This window comes from Vollenhovia emeryi, unplaced genomic scaffold (assembly GCF_000949405.1).
Source record: "Vollenhovia emeryi isolate VEMERY1.0 unplaced genomic scaffold, V.emery_V1.0 DF939124.1, whole genome shotgun sequence".
Classification (NCBI taxonomy): Eukaryota; Metazoa; Arthropoda; class Insecta; order Hymenoptera; family Formicidae; genus Vollenhovia; species Vollenhovia emeryi.
The window spans coordinates 2,920,653-2,943,018 of NW_011967242.1; the positions used below are offsets into that span (position 1 = coordinate 2,920,653).

The 22,366-nt window shown below is 53.1% G+C and overlaps 1 protein-coding gene across 1 annotated transcript; it reads right to left on the reverse strand.

Moving 5' to 3' along the window:
- Nucleotides 1–1,728: 1,728 nt before the first annotated feature.
- On the reverse strand, nt 1,729–20,920 carry LOC105569466 (protein deadpan). Its single transcript, XM_012025961.1, has 3 exons — nt 19,693–20,920; nt 11,307–11,534; nt 1,729–4,696 (listed from the first exon to the last, which is right to left on the reverse strand). The coding sequence occupies exons 1-3, from the start codon at nt 19,858–19,860 to the stop codon at nt 3,686–3,688; spliced, it is 1,407 nt and encodes a 468-aa protein (XP_011881351.1). The 5' UTR covers nt 19,861–20,920; the 3' UTR covers nt 1,729–3,685.
- Between the last annotated feature and the right edge of the window lie 1,446 nt (nt 20,921–22,366).

Genomic DNA, 22,366 nt, shown 5'->3' on the forward strand with positions numbered 1-22,366 from the left:
ATGAGAACACACGGCGTAGCGTACAGTTCAATATACATGCCTATATTGACTGCGTGTCTAAGTACATCGAATAAGGAATTCGAATCCCAGGATATTTAGCAATTACAGACGTAAATTAGGTGGTGAGATGGTGACTTCTCGCTACGCTGAGCGCGATCGTTAGTCGCGCCTCCACAAAAGAACGCTCGCTATTCGCGCAAATACACACACACACACGCTCCCACACATACACACGCGCGCGCGCAAACGCACCCCCTTTCTCTCTGTCTCTTTCTCTCTCGCCGTATACACCTAGATAACATCAAAATAAATCTATATCTCGCAAATAGCAATAATTCCAATCGAGAGGCTATGTACACGAATGGCGGACTAAAACGCACGCATTCTCCCTTTCTCTCTCTCTCTCTGCCCCATTCTCTCGCACACTCGCTGCCCTCTTTCTCTTTTCTCTCCCTCCCTCTCGCTCGCTCTCCCTTTCTCTCGGCTTAATAATCGCAAACTAATTACTCCATCATTTACATACATACAGTTATCTTGTAGCGCGTTTTTACGCGCAACTACGTCAGAACGATTTCTTTTGTCGCTTGCACAATTGCGCACCAGCGGGGCCGAGCGGCCCCGCCGAGGAGGCGACGGGGTCACCTCGCCGTCTCCACAGGGAAAAATCGCAGAAGTTTAGGCGTACAGGTTTTACAATCCTGTCCCACACTCGCTCTGTTTTGGCATTCGCAAACACCTCGCTCCCCCGAGACACCCGCGTCGCTGCGCGTCGTCGCTTCTGTTCCACGCCCGCCCCCGTCGTCGGTCTTCGTCGACGGAGGCAGAGGCGCGAATCAATTCGGATCGATCCGACGACCGGAGAGAAAAAAATATGCGCCAATGTAGATTACAATGAAACGAAGACTCAATCGCCTTTCGACCGGCGAGATGTTAACGCACGTGGCTCCCGTGAAACGTAGCTTCGTTCGACAAAGTTGCTACAAATCGCAAATTAACACGTTCCCCGCCTCACCGTGCGTTACCGAAGGTAGCGCGCGGCGATCTGCGCGGCCCGCGAAATTAATGAAGGAAACAGCGCCCCATTTTTTTTTCTAGTCGCGCTACGAGACGATTAAACGTCCCGGGGCACGTTGCGTTACGTCTCGCCCTCGCTTACGCTCGTTACGTTCATCCCCGGCTCGTTTCCGCGAACGTTTAACGCCGGTGCGAAAATTTCGCGTCGCGACGCAACGCGCGCCGTTGTTCGAACGGCGCTCTCGCGGGAATAAACGCCGGGCGTTGCAGCGGATTTAACGACCGCGGCGCTTTTGGACGCGATGCAAATTAAAGGCTTCATTAGCGCCGTCGCAAGAAACGGCGCGTACAGCCCGCTGACGTCACGCGCGCGCGGAGTTATTAGGCGAGAATGCGCATACGCCTTTTCCGTGTACTCGTTTCCACAGCCGCGGAGCGCAAGCGGTGCGACGGGAGAGAGAGAGAAAAAAGGGAGTGGGGGAGGGGGGGAGAGAAAAAATGTCGCAGCCGCGGTTCTCCTCGGCTTTCTGCCTTGAGCGCGAAAATCCAAAGATCGGGACGAAATAAGGGATCGGGAGGGGGGAGGCTGTATTACACTCTCGACGTACGTAAAATTCGTCGACCTTGCAGCCCGCGTGAAAGGGTAATTTCGAGTGTCTCCCTCTCCCTCCCTCCCTCCCCCCCTCCTGCCAATTAGCATTCCTCTCGATATTAACGCCAATCGCGTTAATTTCCCGCGCCTGTGAAAATTCGCCGATTGTGCAAACCCGATTGCGGATTGCATTATCGTGAAATTGTGTCATTGCCAATTCTCTCCTCCCCCCCTCTTCCCCTCGTAATAAACGTAAATAAATATCGCGCGTTAATTACTTTTGGTTTCGCGTATCGCCGCTCTTTTGAGAATTATATTACGCTAATTGAGGAGCACTTTTCGAAATGTACGCGCATTTTCGGGGACGTATTCCTCCGGCTCGAACGTGCCGCAACGGATATTTCGCGCAGCGCGCATCGAAATAAATTGTGATAATTGAAGCGGTTCAGAACGGAGAGGGGACACGTGACGGAGTCATACGCTTGAGAAAAGCTGAAAAGCTGTTCTACGAATCTCTCGGTTTCGGGCTTTATGCTTATACTTTGCCGCGAAGAGGTGGAGCCCTCCGAGCAATAAGCAGAGGTGGAAGTTCGACTAGTCCCCCGACATCGCGCAGATCTAAAAGTTCCTCTGTGACTTTCCGTCAGTTGAAGAGGCGGTCTAGAAGGTACACCCCTAATTTTTACTCCTTACTTCCGTGGGAGGCAGATTGTAAGAAAGTGTCCGAGGCAAGAGAGCTCTCGATGGCAACCGAAGTAAAAGCCGGCAATTTTCGGGCTCCTTAGCGTACACTCAAAAAAGTATCTTAGTAACGCAGGTAGATTTCTAGGCGTCGCAACAAGAGTTCATCGTTAACCTTTGTATCTGTTAGAAAATTGTAGCCTGCAAAATTAATAGCAGCACTCTAGTAACAAATAGTAAAATTCTTTCGAAGTCGGCCAGACTGGCAAAAATGTGGATTTTACTTAAGACGCAATGTTTCGACCTCTTTATCGGGTCCTTTTCAAGTGCAATCTAATGTTGACTGAAAAATTTTGTGCCGAAACACAATGAGTTTACGAGTCAGCGAATTCATGTCATATATGTCTCGGTAGTCGGTGGATTTTTAATAGCGACGTCAATTTCTAAAACTTCCAAACAGCAACCGTACGTTAGCGGATCTCGAATGAAACTGATTCTAATACAACGTGAGACAGAAATGAATTTCTGTGCCAGCTAGAACAATCTTTGGATGGTCTCACAATGGATGGGCGCCACAGAAAGACTTTCTCTCTAACGTTCGCCAATAGTTGAGATAGAAATTCTATTTACATTGATTAAGTACAAAACATGTACAATTTCGCAGTATTGGTTACTCATTTGTATACCTCAGTTTTTCGAACCTAGACAATGGTCGCTGCAGTTGCGAGATCATTTCTTTGAGTGTAGCGTAGATTTCACCGCGCCGTGGTTACTTAAAGTACACGGGGGAAAAAATGTAGCTGCCGTAGCTAAAAGCTGCACTGTGATAACTAAACTTTCAGTTGTAAAATATAGCATTTAGTTGTGACAGGTAAATATTTTGCCACTGTGCCTGTTGTATCGGGCGCGGCGGCAAGCCGTGGTTTGGAAATTTGTAGTTTACGGCAGCAAAATATTTTCAGCGAACCATGATTAGCTATGGTAGCGAGAACTTTTTTTCGACGTATTCGTTACGAATCTCTCAATTTCGCGCAAGAGCAAGGCCGAGGTGTCACACGTGTCCCCTTCACCGTTCTCACCGATTCAGTCGCCATTTGGTCAGAAAAATATTCAGTTTTTCGCCTCCGGACTCGAAACAATGACGCATCTACCTTAAAAAATAATCTAAAGTCTACGACAACATTCTTTTATATCTCGAAAATAATTTCCAATCACGTGCGTCGATTTTGCTGACCGAGACCAATCATCCAGGTACGCGGCGAGTATTGCGCGACCTGATCGTAGCGATGTAAGGAAGATTTCCGCAGTAGACGACGATCGCAGCTGCGCGATCTCCGGTTTCGCACGCGCGCCCCACAAGATACACTTCTATTTACAAAGATAAAGAGCATCGGATCTTTACCATGGTCTCCACATACCCTCCTCATCCTTGACCGGTTGCTGGCCGACTGGCGACGGGGAAGGCATGCCGACGGCAACCTCACTGTCCGTGTGACTAGACGGTCTATCTTCGTGGACGACGGGACCGCCGGTCTCGGCCGGTACACGGGCCTGCTGCTGCTGCTGCTGTTGCTGCCGCAGATGATGGTGATCCACGACGCCGGAGTGCGTCGAGTTTCTCGAGCCGGTCTTCATCTTCTTGGACGTGGTGGTGAAGTCGAGCGGCTGCTCCGGCTGCTCCATCCGCGGGCTCTTGCTAGGCTTGAGGCCGCCGGTGGGGTCCTGCCACTCCTGGCCGATGTCCTCGTGCGGTCGCTTCACCAGCTTGTCAGTGGCCTTGAGCAGCGACATGTTGGTCGCCGCCCAGATCGCCGTTGGCGGATTAGGCCCGATGCTGATGCCGTTCGCCGCGGCCGCCGCCGCCAGCTGCACGTAGTGGCTCGGCAGCAGGAAGACCACCTGGCCGTCCGGTAGTCGGGAGGGTATGACTTGCACGACGGAGAGCATGTTGGGATTCTGCTGCGACGTGGACGCCTGGTCGACCGGCAGCCCCGACGGATGATGCGGATGGTGCGGGTCCAACGTCGCCGGGTTCACCTGGCTGAAGGCGGAGGTCGGCCGGCTGCTGTTGTTGTTCTCGTCGCCGGCGGTGGTGCTGCTGTCCGGCCGCGCCGCCTCCACCATCTCCGGGATCTCGGACTTGATCAGGCCGGCTGGCGTGAGCGCGGCGCTGCAATGCGGCCCGACCGGCACGTGGTGGTCCAGCGGGCCCGGGCTCGTCGTCCCCGCCACGCGGTCCGTCACGCTGCCCGGACTGCTGCCCAGGCCGCTGTCCGGTCGCGAGCCCAGGTCCAGGTCGAGCTCCGACACGCAGCTGTCGAGGTGGCGGAGCAGCCGCTGCTTCACCGCCGGGTCCATTGGCGTGGTGTTGCCCGTGATGATGTCTGGCGCATCAAGATAGCGACTCACCTGAAAGCACAAAGGCACCCAGCCATGTAAAACGCTGGGGCTCTGTCGGCTAATACGGCGGTGAATGCGGCTCGTGCTCGCGCGGTTCAATAATGATCCTACAATTTCATGCAAACGCGCGGGGCAGTCGCGAACCGAGACATCGATATCGCAGCGGCGCCGGGCACCAGTGATGCAAGAGCTTCGGCCCGCCAGCATCATTGTTCACGCGCACGGACACGGCTGGCGTTCGCGAGCGTGAGCATCGCAGCCGTAGCTGGTGTGGCACTCGGACCGAAGTTTGCATCCGGGAACTGGCGACGGTCGTTCAGATGGGGACGGAGCTTCTCGCCCCGCGCGACAAGTCCGCGAACGAGTCCGCGAGCGCGGGCGAGTCGGCGCAACGGGGAAAATATATTACGCGCTGGAAATTCCGCTCTCGACCGCGGGCTCGCGGTGATCGCGCGTCAGTCATTATCGACCGGCCAGACGTAATTGAATATTTCGCTCTTTAATCCGCGGCACGGTCGAGTAACGGCGCCGCGCGATTATTTGTTGCCCGGTGCCCGTCCCTGGCTGCGCGACCTGAACCCGGGCCCCCCTTCCCCCTCGCTTCCCCCCCACAGCCGGTCCGTAATTTATTTCGTACGTGCCGGCGATAACAACCGGCGCGATAAAACGCTCTTTAACCCGTTGGTCGGGTGGAGCTGCAGCCGACGACGCAACTGCGAACTTTTCGCGACCGGTATTATCGCCGCGAATCGCTAATTAACGCGCGCTTAGAGCGGCTGATTAACGCGCCGCGCGCTCGCACGCGCGCAAGATAATCTGGCGGGATTTTATATTATAACGCGCGGTTCGACGTCTCGTGATAATTAAAAGGGAAGGCTGAATTGCGCGCTAGACAAAAATATTCGCCGAGGGGCCATTTATCTCGGATAGCGCGTCTTAAGCTGGCGCCTTCGTAATTCCCGGATCCGCGCGGCGATTCCGCGCGCACCTGCGAGCGAAAAAGCGCTCGAAGGCGCCGCGGGAACTCCGTGCCGCGTTCGTCGAAGACCGCGTTCTGGCTTGCGAACGGCTGGCGAACAGCGCGCTGGCTTGAACGCGATCTTCGACGAGCGCGGGACAGAGAGAGTTCCCTCGGCGCCTTCGGGCGCTTTTTCACTGGGAGGTGCGCGCGGAATCGTCGCGCGGATCCGGAATTACGAAAAACCCGGAGAAATTATACCCCGGTGAATTATATCGCGTTTAATCGACGGTACGTGCGCGCGAAAAACGAGGATGAATCGGTGGAAAAAGTCAGCGGCGCGCGACCGCCGCGACACGGGGGCTCGCGGCGGACCGGAAGCGGGGCCGAATTGCGAGTGGAAGCGGCGGCGATTCGGGCGGAAGCGGTGCGATTGATCTCTAATCGCGTAGCGTATCGCGCGCTATATTTCACACGGCGGCGTATCGAGCGCCGAGCGCGTCGCTCGCCGGCGAAACTGTCGCCGCCGCCGCCGCCGCCGGCGGACAATAGTTTCGCGGCGAGCCGCGGACGCGAGAGAGAGCTTTTATGGGTCGCTGCTTCAAAATAAAGCAACCGAATCCGCCGCTACCGCCGCCGCCACCGCGCGCTCGAAAGAGATCGACGACTTCGGGGGCACGGAAGGATCGCGTATCGAATAGATATCCGCGAATGTGGGTTAATCGCGCACGTCGGCAATTAGAAACGGAATTCGCACTTTCGATCCCATTATGCGTGCTTCTGAAGAATTATAAATTACGATTAATATCAAAAAAGAGAGAGAGAGAAATTAATAGAGAGCGATACTCTTTAACGCGCGCAGGCGTATTTTAAGAACGAACCGTAAGGTGGCCAAAAATTTCTGACCAGCTAAGGTGTTATAAAATTTTTTTTTAGTAAATTATACAATATCGAAGTGGACGCGTTTCGAACACACGGCGTTTTTTTATTAGCACATTAAAATAATGAAATAGGGATTTGATAAGCCAAAGAGAGTTCTTATTTGTTTTAATTGTATTTTAAGAATCGGTTTCTCTAAGGAATATTTATACTCGTGTCCCACGTGAAGGGGAAAATTTCTGTACGCGTGGGTGGTTTTTGACCTGGTTTTCGCGTATCCTTTTCTTCCAGAGTGCATCGTCTCGTTCTTCTATTTCAGGTATATACAGGGTGGCTCCAAACGTTGCAGCCAGACTGTGAGATCTTATAGAACAGTCAATTCTGAACAGAAAGTTTCCTGCAAGCGCGGGTCAAAAAATGCTCCTTTAAGACGTTAGCGCCTCTAAAATCCTCTAAAATCACGTTTATTCGAGACATTTTTTGCAAATATCTAGTTTTAACGAAAAGTATCCAAGCAAAAGTTGTGGAGCGTTAAATTATCTTTCAAGCTTGATTAAAATATCTTTATTAATTTCATGTCTTGAGATGACCAGTTTTAAATACACGAAAAACTTTCCCGGTCAGCTCTTGGGAAACGCTCAACAAATTCACAGTCGAGCCCGCCTTAAGGAAAATTCGACGACAAGTCGTCGAGCGTCTGGCAAACTTCAGATTAAAATTCCGCTCAGGCAAGCTCGAAGGAAGCCGATTTAGACCTTGTTATGCGATTGCACATGCGCTTAGAATTTCTCGGAACCCGTTAATCCTCGCGCGCTACCCGACCTCGCGCAGAACTTCCGGGAAATGCCGATGTTTCGAGGTTCGCCGCGTCCGTTTTACTTTTCGACATCGGGAGGAAGGAGCGAGCGGGGGCCGAACGGCGCGTTTCTCGCGCTCGCGCGGAGGCGAGCAGAAATGTACAATACTTTCGACGGACGAAACGAGATCCCGAGGGGAGGATGGGAAGGACCGCGGGCAATGGCAGGACGCGTCGCCTCGGTCGACCGCCGGTTTTATAAGACCATAAAGTTTGCCCCACAGGGACACCCGCATTTCTCTCTCTCTCTTTCTTTTCCTTCCTTTCATCCTGCCTGCCTTGCTTCGTATATCACATGCGCGGTGATTTCGCCCGGCGTTCAATTCGTCATCCGAAATTTTAGGCATGCTCTCTCGTCTCCCCGAAACACAGCAGAGCGTCGGAAAATTCGACCCCCCTCCCTGGAATCTATTCTAAAACGCTTTCACAAGTTAATTTCTAGAAATGAAAATATTTTACAATTGGAAAAGTTCCAAACCCGGGAATCCTCGGCGGAAGTTGACGAATTGACGGAAATTTATTTCTGCGTACCCGATTATTAATAAGGAAAAGTGCGATGAACGAGCGAGGCATAATAAATGCAAGAGTTTCTGACATATTAACGTTGCAATTTCGTGTGCTCCTTTCGGTATCAAGTAATAGTTTCGATATCATGTACGAGGCCCGATCGAAAAATTTCGAGGCCACATACGTCGTTCTAAACTTGACGCACCGGAGGAAAACTACCGTCATATCCCAATAATTTATCGCATGCACATTACTTTTACGGCGCGTCAAAACGATTGGAGAGCGCGAACGCGGTGAATTTCGTGACATCCTCTTTAAGGAAACGGCCGGCGGCTCCTCTTTATCAGCGAGAGATCCCTTTCCGCGTAAGTTATTCGAAATTAAGAACGATCAAGAGTGATAAGCGACTAAGTGAGAACTGCAAGGGAGTCCGATGTTGCTATTCCGATTTATCCTATTGTCGCAGGGACGGAAAGTGCCGCGGCCGCTTCTTAAAGAGGATGTCACAGAATTCGCGTTGTACGTTTTCGAGCTCGCGCGCCCTCGGAAAGGATTTCTGTTAGACAAAAAATATTCTTGGCGCATTAATATTTCTCACAACCTCGTTTAGTATAAAAATAAGACTACATCCAAATAAAATCAACAATTCTTATTCTCGTCTATCGAACAAGATTGACTTGCTGTATTGAGACAAGAGTAACTTAATATATTCTTGCGTTTAGAATAAATTTTCCCTCCATCTTGTAAGGCACGAAGTTGGCACCGCGATATTCGACAAGAGACGACGCCATTGTATCATTTTATTCTAGATTTTAGAATTTTTTACTTAAGACTAAAATCGACCACACTGGCAAAACTGATGTCTATTTTAATCACTGATTAAAATAAACATCTATTTTTGCCAGTTTGGTCGATTTTTTAAAATTCCCCTGGTCGATTACCACTGGCGACAAGAATTGTTTAAGATGAAAATATTCCTTTCTCTATAATAAATACGACTGGCGCTATATCGATCCTATTTTATGATACATTCAAGTGCAATAGCATTGGATCCGGACATTTTTTCTGCGAGTGCGAAGCCCGTCCGTCGCACAATTGACCCGGCGTTTCGAAAGCCTCCTAATCACATTTCCCTCCCCCCCAAGTTTGAGGTGCAATTCCGATAGCGCGCTTTTATCGCGTAGCTAAAGAACCGTCTACCGGCGCCATATCCTAGAGCACACATCGGTTTATAGAGCGTGAGAACGTTCGCTACTGGTCCATATCGGTGCGCATGCAGAAGACCTTGGCCTTGATGGCCGTCATCGTTGCGTTGCGCAGTTGCGGAACACGCGTGCGATACAATCTCAGAACTCTTCAATCAGCACTCGTGTATGCGCGGGCGCGCGCGTACATGTACGATATTTATTCAAATAATTGGGCGCGCGTAACAAAATGATTCGGCGAAAGTCGCGATAAAATTTGAGAAGCAATTTCGTAAGAATTACGTAACAGCTCTATCAGCGATTAATCCTCCAAACGTGCGACTGCGGAGGATTGAAAAGTCCCCGGAATAACGCACGTCCCGCTCGCGCGTGATTTTTCAACGGTAATAACTTCTGCCATTGTCCCGACGCACAGTCGCTCGCAGCACGCGCGCGCGAGCCTCGCGTGGGCTGCATCTTTCGAGCGGTGGTATCCTAGCGCCGGGAAGTCGGCGACTTTATCGGCGAGCATTTCTGATAAGGCGGCCGCGCGCGACAGGTACAGCGCGCACGGCCGGGCTTTGTGTCGTGACAAGTGCGCTTTGTCGAGGCGAGCGAGCCGACAATCGACTCGACGCCTCGAGTTCTGCGGCACACGCCCGTGCTACGCCGTACCGATGAAGATATACGACGGAAGTGCCGCGGCGTACCGCGCAGACGAGGCCCCCGAGCGCTCGAAAGAGAGGAAAAAATATCCCGAGTAACAGGTTTTTCTGGGGATAGGCGGAGACCCGCGTAGGCTGGACTATTGCACGCGCTCAGAAAAAAGGTTCGTTCGAGACGAAACAAATTTGTCCGAATCTCGACCCCGCGAGACTTTCATTTCATCTCGAAGCAATGATTTTTTTTATCCTAGCCAAAATTTGTCCGAATCTCGACCCCGCGAGACTTTTACTTCATCGCGAACAAATTATTTCTTTATCCTAGCCAAAATTTTATTTGATCGAGAAACTGAAATTTCTAGAATTCATATAAGTTTCTTGAAATCTTCAAAATTTTGTGGATTCGAAGAAACGTGTGATCTCAGCGTATCTCGTTTGTTTAACCTATAAGCCAAATCCTTTCTCTGGGCGCGGTGCTGCGATTAATTGAATACATTGCTTCGAAGAAACTTATTTTTGGGCGTAGTCGCCGTGACACGTCATACCGTTTACCATACGCCGATTGATTTTGGTCACAATCCCGGCCACTCCGCGCCGAGTCTTAGCGCGCAGAAACCGAAAAGTGAGGGTTCCTTCCCTCCTGTTTCCCCGACTCGGGGCGACTACCTGACCCGGCCGAGAGAGATCCGACCGCAAGGCTTCATCCGGCAAATTTTGCGCGATGGCATTTACGGGGTGTCCGCTTTCAACGAGTTTCCCCCGATTTCGCGTCTGGACGTTCCTTAACGAACGTACGAGCGATCGAGCATCGCGGAGTCACGCGAGACCCTTCCCCGACGACAACCCGATACGTCGGATACCCATCGCCGTCCGAGGAGACGGAGGGGCGAGGAGGGAACGGAGGCAGGGTGGTTTCGGGTGGGTTCTTCTTCCACCGGGATAGAATCCCTCCTTCCCCATCCCTTTCCGCCGCGGCGTGTAACACGAACCAGTTCCGCCGAGTTCTCCGATTACACGCTCCCCGGGCGCGCTGGAATTTTTTCACCACCCTCTCCGCTCCCGCCCCCGCACGCCCGTCCCCTCCTCCCTCGCCCCACGGCTAACCCGTGACGAAACGCGCGGCGTATAATGGTAAACGTGACGCAAAGCCCACGTTTTTCCGCACCGGAGTTGCCTCACCCCGGTGATCCTTCGTTTTGTTCTCGGAGACACGGCACCGATCGGGATTTTCGAGCGGGAAGGATATTCTTTTGAAGCAGATTTCCTTCTCCATACGGTGAAAGCGAAAAATTTCAACGGCCGATAATTCGCGAGAGTTGTAACATTTTTTCCTGCGCCCACGGGAAAAAAATTTCCGGATCCAATGCCATTACGCTTGAATGTATCATAAAATAGGATCGATATAGCGCCGAATATTTTAATCTTACATGAAAAATTCTAAGATCTATAACAAAATGATAGTATCGTCTTTTGTCGAATATCGGTGCCAACTTTTTCTTCTCACACCGAGTCGCCAAAGGGACAAGAATGTAAGGGTTGCGTCGCGCTCTCCCGAAGTAATAGGTGCTCTTACCTCTCTGGAGCAGTCCTGGTATCCCGCCTTGTACCTGGACAGGCCGGGCTGAGCGAGCGATCTCTGCCGCTGCAGATGCCTGACCGTAAGCTCCAAGATATCGGCTTTCTCGAGCTTGCTGTGCTTGGTGTTCTCCAAGCGGGCGCTGTCAAGGATGAGCGCCTTCAGCGCCGCCAAGGACTGGTTGATCCTCGCTCGTCGTCGTTTTTCCATTAGTGGTTTGTTAGCCTGAAAAAGAGCAGCAAGAAAACGGTCTCTCTTTAATACGTCTATCAACAACGTGACCCGTAATACTCGGATAAGAACGCAGCAATTATCCGTCGGACGTTCGCATAATCCGAAGTAACGCGTCGCTATTCCCGATAACCAGAGGAGTACAGCTGATGGCTCTTTGTATCACCGGGGGGGAAAAAAAAGTAGTAACTCGAAATAACTTTCGTGTCCGAGCTCCTAGCGCGAGCCTTCGCGGCTTAACGACAGTAGGTCAACGTGTTGCCAAGATGAAACACGCTCCTCTATCCCTAGCCGGAGTATGGCTATATCTTTTTTTTTGCGCGCCTGCTTCGCGGAAGAGGTGATTTACGAGGAGCCGCCGGCGACGAGCGTGACGAGCGAGCGAGCGAAACAACGGCGAGAGAATGACACGGAGTATGCGGGAGGGAACAGAAAGAGAGAGAGAGAGAGGGGGGGGAGAAGGAGGGGGAAAAGGCGGAACGTATCCGAGGTCCAGACAGAACTAGCGTATCCACCTATTTCGCGCGCTTCCGCGTCCCTCTTTTTCCCTAAGCTAGGCTTCCAGGGTGAGCGCCGAGCCTGGGTGGTCTAGGGCGATTTTACGAGGACATTACCGGTTCTAGATTGAGCGTCAAGCGGGTCCAAGTATGGGCAAGGCACGAGCTGTACGAGGACCGGCCGCTCGTTTTCTTACCCCGCTTCTTCAGCCGACTTCCGTCCCTCCGGGAACGCGCGCGCTACCCTTTCGCTTCCCGCTTTGGTCCTAAGACCGGGTCAGACTAGCAATCGCTGACTCGGATTGGATTGGGATTGGCGACTGGCGGATTGTCTTCCGGCCAATGGGAGCCGACTGAATCGCCGACCGCTCTGCCTCCCATTGGCTGAAAGGACAATCGTCGATCAATTCCAACTCGACCAGAGTCAACGATTGCTAGTCCGACTCGGTCTTGAAGAAAGTTGGAAACGTTGTTGTGAGGCTCGACGGTGTCTCGCGTCATCGGGTCTGAAATATCGGAGTCTTCCCGCTCCGAGAAACCGGAGGTACGACCGCGCCGGCCTCTCGCAGGCCAGGGTCCTTTACGCGAGCGCGTCTCACGACGTTCCGAATAATCTTCCACTTTTTCGTGGCCCCCGGCTCGCTGGCGGCGTGCCGACGTCGTCGCTCACGAAGACGCGGCGCGGAGGCACCGAGGGGGGCAATCCCCGACGACGCGAGATGCGCGACAGTCGCAGATGAGGCGGAGATAGAGCCGGATAAAGTGGATCGGACTGAAATGGATGGCGGAGTTGAAGGCGCACGCACCGGGTGTCTCGGAAGCTCGCGTCGGCGCGGCAAATTTATATCCCGCGCAGGTGCCGCGCGACAGTTTCGCCGGACGCGTTAATCGCCGATCTATCGAGGCGCGCCGAGGAGGGACGAGAACGAAAACGCGGAGCGACGCTTTAGGAGAAAGAAAAAAAAAGAAGGATCGGGGAGGGACGCAGAAATACAGAAAGCAACGCCGACGTTCCACGTGGAAAGAGGATAGCGCGCGAGAGGACGGCGAGGCCGGACCGGCAAAGGCACGTCCGCCGCCGAGGCGGGAGACGACAGATATTCACGGCGTGGAACGAGAGACTTGCCAGCGAGGAGAGAGACGGAGGTAGCGCGAGCTACGGAGCGCCGCCGAGAGAGAGAGAGAATACGGGTGGGCGAGAGCGACGGAGACGGAAATCGCGAGCAGAAGCGACGCGCGGGACGACGAAGACGGGCAAAGTCGGCTCTAACGAGGGGCGGGAGGGGGGAGAGTCGCGACTACCGACGCGAGAGTGACGGAGGCGGACGCGGTAGGCGAGAAGGATAACGGGCGAGGACGCGTGCGGAGGGAGCGGGGGCACCGCAGATACCTCGAGGGCGACGAAGAGTAAGCCGAGAAGGTGGAGATCGGGAAACGGCGGAGTGGGGCGGGGAGGACGACGAGAGGCGAAGTCGGCGGCGCGGTGCGTTCACACGGGAGCGCCGCGACGGGTAAACAAACGAGCGAGCCGCCGCGCGGTCATGCGTATTCGTGTGCGTGGCCGTACGTGTGCGCCGCGCGCGCCGTGTGTGCGTGTGCACGCGCGTGTCATCGCCGCCGACCGGCGGCGGCACTCTTGCTCTGTCGCGTCCTTCTATTATTACGAGAGGCGCGCATGAAGGGCGGCAATGGACGCGGGAGGGGAGGCGCGGTGGAAGGAGGGCGAGACGCGCGTCCGTCGACGCCGGGCTCTCGCGCGGGCCTCGCTCGCTCTTCTAGACGCGTATCCGTGCGTGTGCACGCGTGTGCACGCGTGCGCCCGCGGGCGAAGCGGGTGAGGAATTTTGTAATAGAGGCGTTTAAATTACGCCTCGGCGATTCGGAGGCTGAAACTGGGTTAGTCGTGGACCATTTGTTCTCTCCGCTTCCTTTTCCTTTCGCTTCGATTCCGCTCCTTGAACGAAGGCTGACGTCGCTCGCACGATCAACCGGGGGGATTGAAAAAGTGCCTACCGTTCGCGGAGCCTCGCGGTGTGTTCTCCCGCTGACAAAAGAAGCGCTGACGAGTATTTTTGAATTTTAATTTAATTTCAATTTAATTTCAAATTAATCGTCGGAAGGAGCGCAAATTGTCAGTAACGTTTCCACCCTTTCCGCGCTGTTGTCTCTTTTCTTCTCTTTCGGATATCAATTATTGCTCGCCGCAGAACTCTTCTCTCGAGACGAAAGATCCGACTTCGGCTCCACTGCTTTCCCCGATAGCCACCGAAAAATTGTACCCCCGAGATAATTCCGCGACTATCACGAGCGGTCTTTCAGCTGGCGCGACTTAGAAAGATAGGCGCGCGCGCGCGCGCGCGCGCGCGGAAAAAGAGAAGGGAGATAAAGGGGACAGGCTTCGAGCGGCGTGACGGCGTGACTTTGACGGTGCCGCCGATTAGCGCGTTACGCGCGATAAATCACATTCTCGTTGTTTGCGACTTCGCGTCACGTATGGCGACGGCATTGTGAATCAGCGTGGACGTGCGAACCTTGCGCGGACCGCCGGAATTTTTTTTTCCAGCCGCACTGTTTTAACAACAGTCATCGCTAATGGCGGGTTCGGTCACGGTCATTTTTTCGGTACCTCGTGCACGCAGGAGCCGAAGCTGTCGATTCACAGACGCTAAATCCTTAAGCACAGACTCGTTATATCGTAAATTGCGTATGCGACACGTGAGGATTGTAACGGCGTCATCTTTAACGAGAAAAATCTGCGCCGATCCTCCACGTCGGAGTCTGAACAAATATTATTTTCAAAATAGGATCCCTACTGGTATCTCAGGCAAAAATTCTCATCAAACGGAGAAAATACTTGCATTTCTCGACATGAAAGATATAAGTTGATATTTTTATTCTAAAATCTTTCAAGATTACGCGCGTCGACAAATAGCGTGACGATTGAAAGATAAACCATAACACCAGCAGCAAATGGCTGACGTTTAATTGCTTCTAATTAAAACAACATTCTAGTTTTATTTTTTTCTTTCATTACCGACTACGTACGCCGACGTTTCATAAAGCGCGTCGAGATCGCGGTTCAATCTGCTGTTTCGAATCAGTTTCTAAAAGGCCTGGCTGAAGTCACGTTTTCAAAAAAGTTCGGTAGCTCGAGTCGTTTCCTTTCGATTCCGGGGACGTGACATCACGCGTCCGGTCCATTGTCATATTCGGGGGCACGTCGTCGCCTTCGCGCGTGATAAATCGATTAAAATGCGCGAACCAGCGGCAACGAGCGACAGGTAATTAAGCCAGGCATAACGACGATCCGTTAAGTGACGTCAATTAAGCCGTCGCCCGACGACGACCGGCGTCCACCGCATTTTCCCTCCGTCCTCTCTTTCGTTCTTTTCCACCCCTCCCGTCTCCTCTACCGCGAGTCTCGAAATTCCCCACCGGCCTCGCCACTCGGGCCTTACACTTCGGTCTACTAGCCACCCCAACTAATATCGTCGAGTCCGATTGCAAGATAAAAAGTAGATAGAATCTTTTGTGGTACTGTTCGCAGCGCCATTGTCCGCGGGGTTAATTATTTTGCACAGGGCAGATTCTTTTGAAGACCGACCAAACCGGCGTATTATGGCGTATTTGAAAGAATTTCCCGATGGGGGAAACCGCTGAGGGCATTGTCGTGTACAGATTTGCGGCATTACTGGGCATTTTTGGGCAGTAGTTCGGGCATGAGGCCTTGCTGGGGTATCATAAGTAAAGACAAAATGAGATAAAGCAAGATAAATAACGTAAAATAAGATAAGATAAAGTAATGCCCACTGGGCATCAGTGGGCATTGGTGTACAAGATTTTGGCCAGCGGTTTCCACCTCGGAGTTTCCCCTGCGTTAATTACCGCTGGCGACAATAAGTTTCATTCCATCCGGTTAATTATTTTGATTCCTTCTGCTGCTGATCGCACCGCGTGAACGAGATAGCCGAAAGCAAGACGCGAAGGCCAGTAAGTTTTTAATTTCAATTAAATTTAGTTTAACAGTTCTAATTCAGTTAACACGCAAAATCTTTCTGCCACAATTTTTGCCACACGCCCGCGCGCGCGTACGTGCGAAATGGAGCGGATTATAGCGCGCAGGAGACCGAGCTGACTTGCTAGAGCTAACGAGAACGCAAAACCAGATCTCGCAGCCAAAGATTAACAAAAAAGAAAATACATTATATACCAGAGTAACGGGCGTAGATATCAGTCATTGACTGTCTCTGCGTCCCGAATATCGATTTAATATGCAGCCCTTTCTCTTCGGATCCCCAAAGTGTGAGAGTGAAGATTCCGAGACTTCAGGCTGTAAAAATTGAAAAAGTTCCTCCGCCCAAAAATTCCCGCGCCGCGTGGTACGTACGCGCGCGCCTTCCGCCGCGAATACCGCTCCGCTAATAAAGACGAGTGCACGAAGTTACGCCCTTTCGTCACCGTGGAAACTTTCCTAATAGGAGAGACCGCCGCGCGCTCGCGCTCCAGCCGCGCTCGGGCGGGCGGACGTACCTGGACGTACCTACTCTCACACGCAACGCGGATTACCTTAAAAGGGCACCCAGCCGCATCTGACGCACGTGTGCACCGCGGGATCACGCGCGAGCACTCCCGGTACTCGGAATTTCGCGGAGCGAGCATCCTCGCGCGTCGCACGAGGCCGAATAGGGCTACCTTAAAGGACCCGTATACATTGGACACGAACCTTCGCTTATCAGTGTACGAGCTGAAGTACAGGCATAATTGTTGAAAATATTTATGGCGCTGGTCGAGCCGCGCTCCAATTCGCCGGGAGCAAGAGCTGAAGTAGGAGTAAAGAAGCGGGAATGATTAATTTCTTTACTCGTACTCTTACTTCTTACGCCAGGCTCGCTTCGTCTGTTGTAGACGATCCTTTTAGTCCTCGGTTATCTTTAGAGAGGAATTTTTCGGTGACTATTCTGCGCGGAGTTGAGGGAGTTGAGGCCCGTGTCCGTGATGCCGGAACTCGGTCCAGGTTCTAGTTTCGAGAAACGCGTGGCCAATCAACTCGCAGCTATTCCGTAGAAGGCTAGAGCTTGGAGTCCAAGTGGACGCAGGCCTTTACGTCGTGGCTGCAGATGAAAAATTCCACGCGTACAGTAAGCGCAGTGCGGTCTCTTTAGACGACGCGTGATCCCGCCACATTTCCGAACCGGCCCAATTAATTGGATAAACTGAATTACAGCTTTTTGAACGACGCCGACCACGCGGGCGGGGGCGTCCGGACGATCTGTATGATAACCGCTCGTAAATACGTCCAATTACCGCAAATTGGCGTCACAAGGCTCCGACACGCATCGTTCGCGCCGCGACGTGCCCTTGCGACCCGCTGCGTTTCGCCGCGCTGCGAGGAGAAATAAAGAAATGCATTTGTCACGCGCTTCCAGTTACAATTTCGCCGTGTAATGAGAATTCGAGAACAACTGACGGAACGATCGCCTCTTTTCTCTCACCTCTGCGATATTAATTGTACAAGGAATTACGCCACCGAGTGCGACGACGCTACGATCTGCACCATAACGTGTTGAATTTTCTCTTGCCCCGACAGTGGCGATCGTACGCGGAAAAAAATGCTGTTGAATTAAACAATATGAAGTTGTTTGAAGTAAACGTCGATGTCACGGGCTGCCGCGAACTTAAATAATTCGCTCAATTGTATTTGCTGCGGATCTTAATTTTAAGCATTGAACTTAAATGTCCAGATTATTGAGACAACACTCTGGTGTTTTTCATTTATTAATACTGATGTTGCTTCAACGATTTTCTTTCAATTGCACAACCAATAAGAAGGCAGAGTTTTGGATCAGGTGACTCGAAGCTAAATCCCGATTGGCTCTCGTGAGCAATCCAGTAGGGAAAATAGTATCGCGTGCCGTTAGCTTTAGATACAGAACTTACCGCCTGACTATCGCCCTTGGGAGAGGACTACGTCCAGGAGGCATAGGCTGGTTTGCTCTACTCTCGAGTTCACTTCGTTGTCTCCGACATTAATTAATTACCGTTTATTGCACTGTCAGACGGTTGCACAGACCGTTCTATACGACAGCACAACTCCAAGAACGCGAAACATTTTTTTTTAATCTCGCCTGTCGGTACGCGCGTATCTCGCCGCTTAATGGCTCAACGGCTCGCGTATGTACCGCGTTTCGCCGCGATTTTAACGGCGCCGTCCACGTGGAGAGCGATATCCGTTTTATGCCTCGCACGCGGCGTATCTATCGCGACCGCCGCCGCGTGGGGGTTTTTTTTTATATTTTACGATCCGGAAACGAGCGAAGGTCGGACCTACGAAATCCGCGCTATCTCGCGGAATCCGCCGCGTTGCGAAACCGACGCACTTGGCGGAGATTAGAGAAAGGATACGGGGTCAGAGGTAAACGCCGAGCTGGCGTTCCTTTTTGCGGCAAGTTTTTAATCGCCAACTTTTCCCGGAGTCACGCTGAACGGCTCTCTGCCTTCGAATTCTTTACAATTTTGACGTACAAAAGTATCCATCTTGGAAACGTGATCTTAGTGATTTGTGATTAATCATAAAATAATTTTCTCGTCGCAGTACTTGTGATACAAGTGCGTTATTAAATATAATTTGTTGAGCGTCTTCTGTGAAATGTTTACTCGAAAATACAGATAAAAAGTACAATTTATTTCAGCCGATGCGAAAAGTATTATGTAACGCGTGTAGCTTAGGGAATCGAATTAAAACCAAGAGGAATACATTGCGAGGGAGGAAAAGCGAGAGTTTTAATCCCCCCCCCCCCTCCAACACTTTGTGAGAGAAAGTTGAATCTACCTCATATTTCTACCCCAGCGGACTTTTCTCTCCGAACAATGCCTTTCGTGTTTATCTAACGCGGGTATTAAACTGCCCGCGCTTTCCGCGTACGCTCGGAGAGCCAACTTGACAAATCAGCGAATTCTCACGTAGGGACTGGACGACGAGCGGTTGTGTAAACGACGCACGTGTCCAGTATCGGGTTCATGTCACAGCAGCGGACCTCACGATCGCAGATTAAGTGCGCGGGAGGCAGATCGGGAGGTAGGGTGAGTCGCGCTCCGGGGACGCGTGGTCGCGTGCGCTGCAAGGGGTGAGAATATCGCATCCCCGCGCGGTCTCTCGACTCGCCTGCTCTTACGCGGGGTCTAACAATGCGAGTCGCAGAGTCGCGGTCGCAAGAATAATCGACTATAATTGGTCAATTCTTACGTGTCTGACGGTACGGACCAATCGCAGTCGATTATTCTTGCGACTCGCATCGTAGACCCCGCATTTAACCCCTGGCTCACAATCTTGCTCTGAGCAAGCTGTAAGCCTTAGGCCGTAAGAAATTAACCAAACACAGGTGAGAGTGAGGGGAATAAATGCCTGTGACCGATTAATTTCTTACGGCTTGAGGCTTGCAGGCTTACTTAAAGCAAGATCGTGGGGTAACTCGGAAGCCTCGTCTACGTGGAAGTCGTAAGAATAGTCGACTATGACTGGTCAATTCTTACGTGCCTGACAGAATTGACCAGTCGCAGTCGATTCTTCTTACGACTGCGACTCTCGTTGTAGGCCCCGCATTAAAATCTATGATTAACCGATCTCTACGTGCTTGCGCCGCGCCACTTATACTCACTCTTCGTCCGTCCGAATGTTTCGGGCTCGGGCTGAGGCTGGGACTGGGGCTCGGTGCCGGGCTCGGACCCTGATGCACGGCCTGCTGCTGATGCTGGTGGTGCTGTCTGTGGCTGCTGCCGGCTGATTTCTTCTCCTGGTGCCTCAGCGAGTGTAGACGCGCGGTCATCTTAGCAGGCCGCGACGGCCCTCGGCACGGATCGCAGCACCCTACGTGATTGGCTGAACTGGACGGCCGAGGCTCTCAGCATCTCGCGGCGACCTGCGACGGCGACACCAGACTACCACCACCCGGACCCCGCGCTACCCTTGCGACTGTTGCTGGCACCGGCGATGATATACGGCGGACTAATCACTGTTGCACCATGCCCCCCCCCCCTTCCCCGAATACCTCGTGGGAGACCGACAGGCGTAGATCGACCGTGAACTTTATCAGTTGCCGAGCGAAGCGTAGCGATCGTTGGACGAAGCCGCAAAAACGTCCGATCGCCAACGACTGCTCGTCACCTTGTGTCCGTCCGTGTGTGCACGCGCGATTCTCCCGGCGCACACGCGCCCGGAAGGGAAAGAGAGTCCCGCGAAAGTTCACGCCACCCAGGCGGCTGTACACCGGCGCAACACACCGCGCCACGTGGTTAACCACGCGTCGCCGACCACTTGTCACTCGCAGGGCGAAACGGCGGCTGTCGTGGCGCTCCGCCCGCTTCCCCGACCGATCCTCGCCCGTTTCAGGGACTGTTTCACGAGCTGCGATAATGTGGTCGATAAACAATCTGGGGGCGCACACTCGTTCGCGGGTTGTCGCGCGACTGACGAATCAACGTTCAATGTCCCGCGTTCGCTCGTGCCTTGACAGCGCGCGCTGAAGGGCGCCTTCGCCAATGCGAGATCGCGATCGAGCCGCGACCGCTCGATCCTCCCCGGGATAAGGTCCTTGCCGCGATACGCGGAGAACGGCCAGTTTTTTTTTAGCGTCGATTATCTGAACCGCGAATTTACGAGCGTATCGAGTCTGAGCGCAACGCGGGAATCCACCCTCGTGCGCTCCGCTGCTGCAACACGGGACTCGAATCCGTCACTGTGTCAACGGTGCGACGATGAAAACACACGCAGTGCGTGGCAGCCTGACTGCGGAGACGTCCGCGTGTTGCTCGCACGACGAGCGACGGTGACGGACTGTGAGGCGGCGAGCGGTAGCCTGGCGGCTGTACGCGGCGAACTTGGCGCGCCGAGGCCGCGCGTCGGCTGCGGGGGGTGACGGCGGGGTGACGAGGGGCCCGCGTCGTGGTTGGTCGTGCGTGGGGCGGGGGATACTGGAGCACGGATGGCTCGCCGCTCGGCGTGGCGCGGCGCGGCGCGGTGCGGCATGGCATGGCACGGCGCGGCGCGGCACGGCGCGGCGTGGCGCGGCGCAGCGCGGCGCGACACGGCAAGGCGAAGCGAGGCGAGGCGAGGCAAGGCGAAGCGAGGCGAAGCGAGGCGGGGCGAGACGAGGCGAGGCGAGGTGAGGTGAGGCGAGGTGAGGCGAGGCGAAGCGAGGCAAGGTTCGGCTCGGCACAGCGTGGCGCGGCGCGGCGTAGCGGCGGAGGATCGGTCGGAAGGCTCGCTTGCCTGCTCACGCGCGCCCTTGCCTGCGGCTACGTGCGGTCGTCTCCTATTCCCGTCCTCCTCTCTCTCTCTCTCCCCCGCGCTCTCTTTCTCTCGCGCGCCCGTTCGCTCGCTTGCGGCCGCGTCCTCGTCGCGCGCCACGTCGTGCCTCCGTCTCTCTCAGGGCCGTTTTATTGCCTAGCCACCGTGAAGCGGCGTCGAAGCAGGAACCGATTTGGATATCAGTGGATCTTTTTCTCCACTCTCTCCCGTCTCTCTCTCGCGCGCGCTCTCTCTCTCTCTCTTTCTCGCTCTCTCTCTCTCCGTTTCTTTCTATTTCTTTTTCTATCGCTTCCTTTTTTTTAATCGATGCCTGGTTCGGCTGTGCCCCCGCCTCTCCGGTTTCGGGGTAAATGAGAATTAAAACTCGCTGCGCGCGGTGAGCGCCAGCTAAATGCGTTTATGCTCGCGGAGATGGATAGCGCGTGAAGGATAGTCGTCCCCTCTTCGTTTTTTTTTAATTGCCCACGTGAGATTCCGCGGGATACACGTAGTCGATCGCATTATTTGACAAAGAGCTTTTGATAGTTGCTCATTTAATTCTCAAAAATGCAACACGCACGTATCGGTTCGTTCCATGAGCAATGCCGTATAGAAGAAAGCCCGATTCATTCCTTAACTCGAAACCGAGAAATTTCTATCGCCAGGGAGCTGGAAATTTAAGATCGAGATGGGAGGAAGTTGCAAATAACGCTGAAAAATACATTTCGGATGAAAATTAAGTCAAATTCTTGCCTCCTCTCAGGAATATCGAAAAAGCCACGTTACTTACGTGACGATCCAACGTAAATAACGACACGAAAAACCGTTAAACATACAATATAAAAATAACCGTGGCGAAAATCTCAGTGGCGAGGGTCGGAGGGAATCGTCGGATGTCGTCGAAAGCGTCGACTCGGACGAAGGAGTAATTTTAAGTGTCGACTCTCGTATAATTTACAAAAGTAACGGGAGAGATGGACATCCGCCTCGAGCGCAGAATGCTCGCGCTTTTCCGTTTGCCGGGGCGATTATCCGCGGAATGTATC

Coding starts and splice junctions, on each gene's coding strand:
- LOC105569466 (XM_012025961.1), bottom strand. CDS start 19,860: ATGACCGCGCGTCTACACTCGCTGAGGCACCAGGAGAAGAAATCAGCC. Junction 11,535..19,692: donor AACATTCGGACGGACGAAGA/GTGAGTATAAGT, acceptor GCTCTTTTTCAG/GCTAACAAACCACTAATGGA. Junction 4,697..11,306: donor ACCAGGACTGCTCCAGAGAG/GTAAGAGCACCT, acceptor TTGTGCTTTCAG/GTGAGTCGCTATCTTGATGC.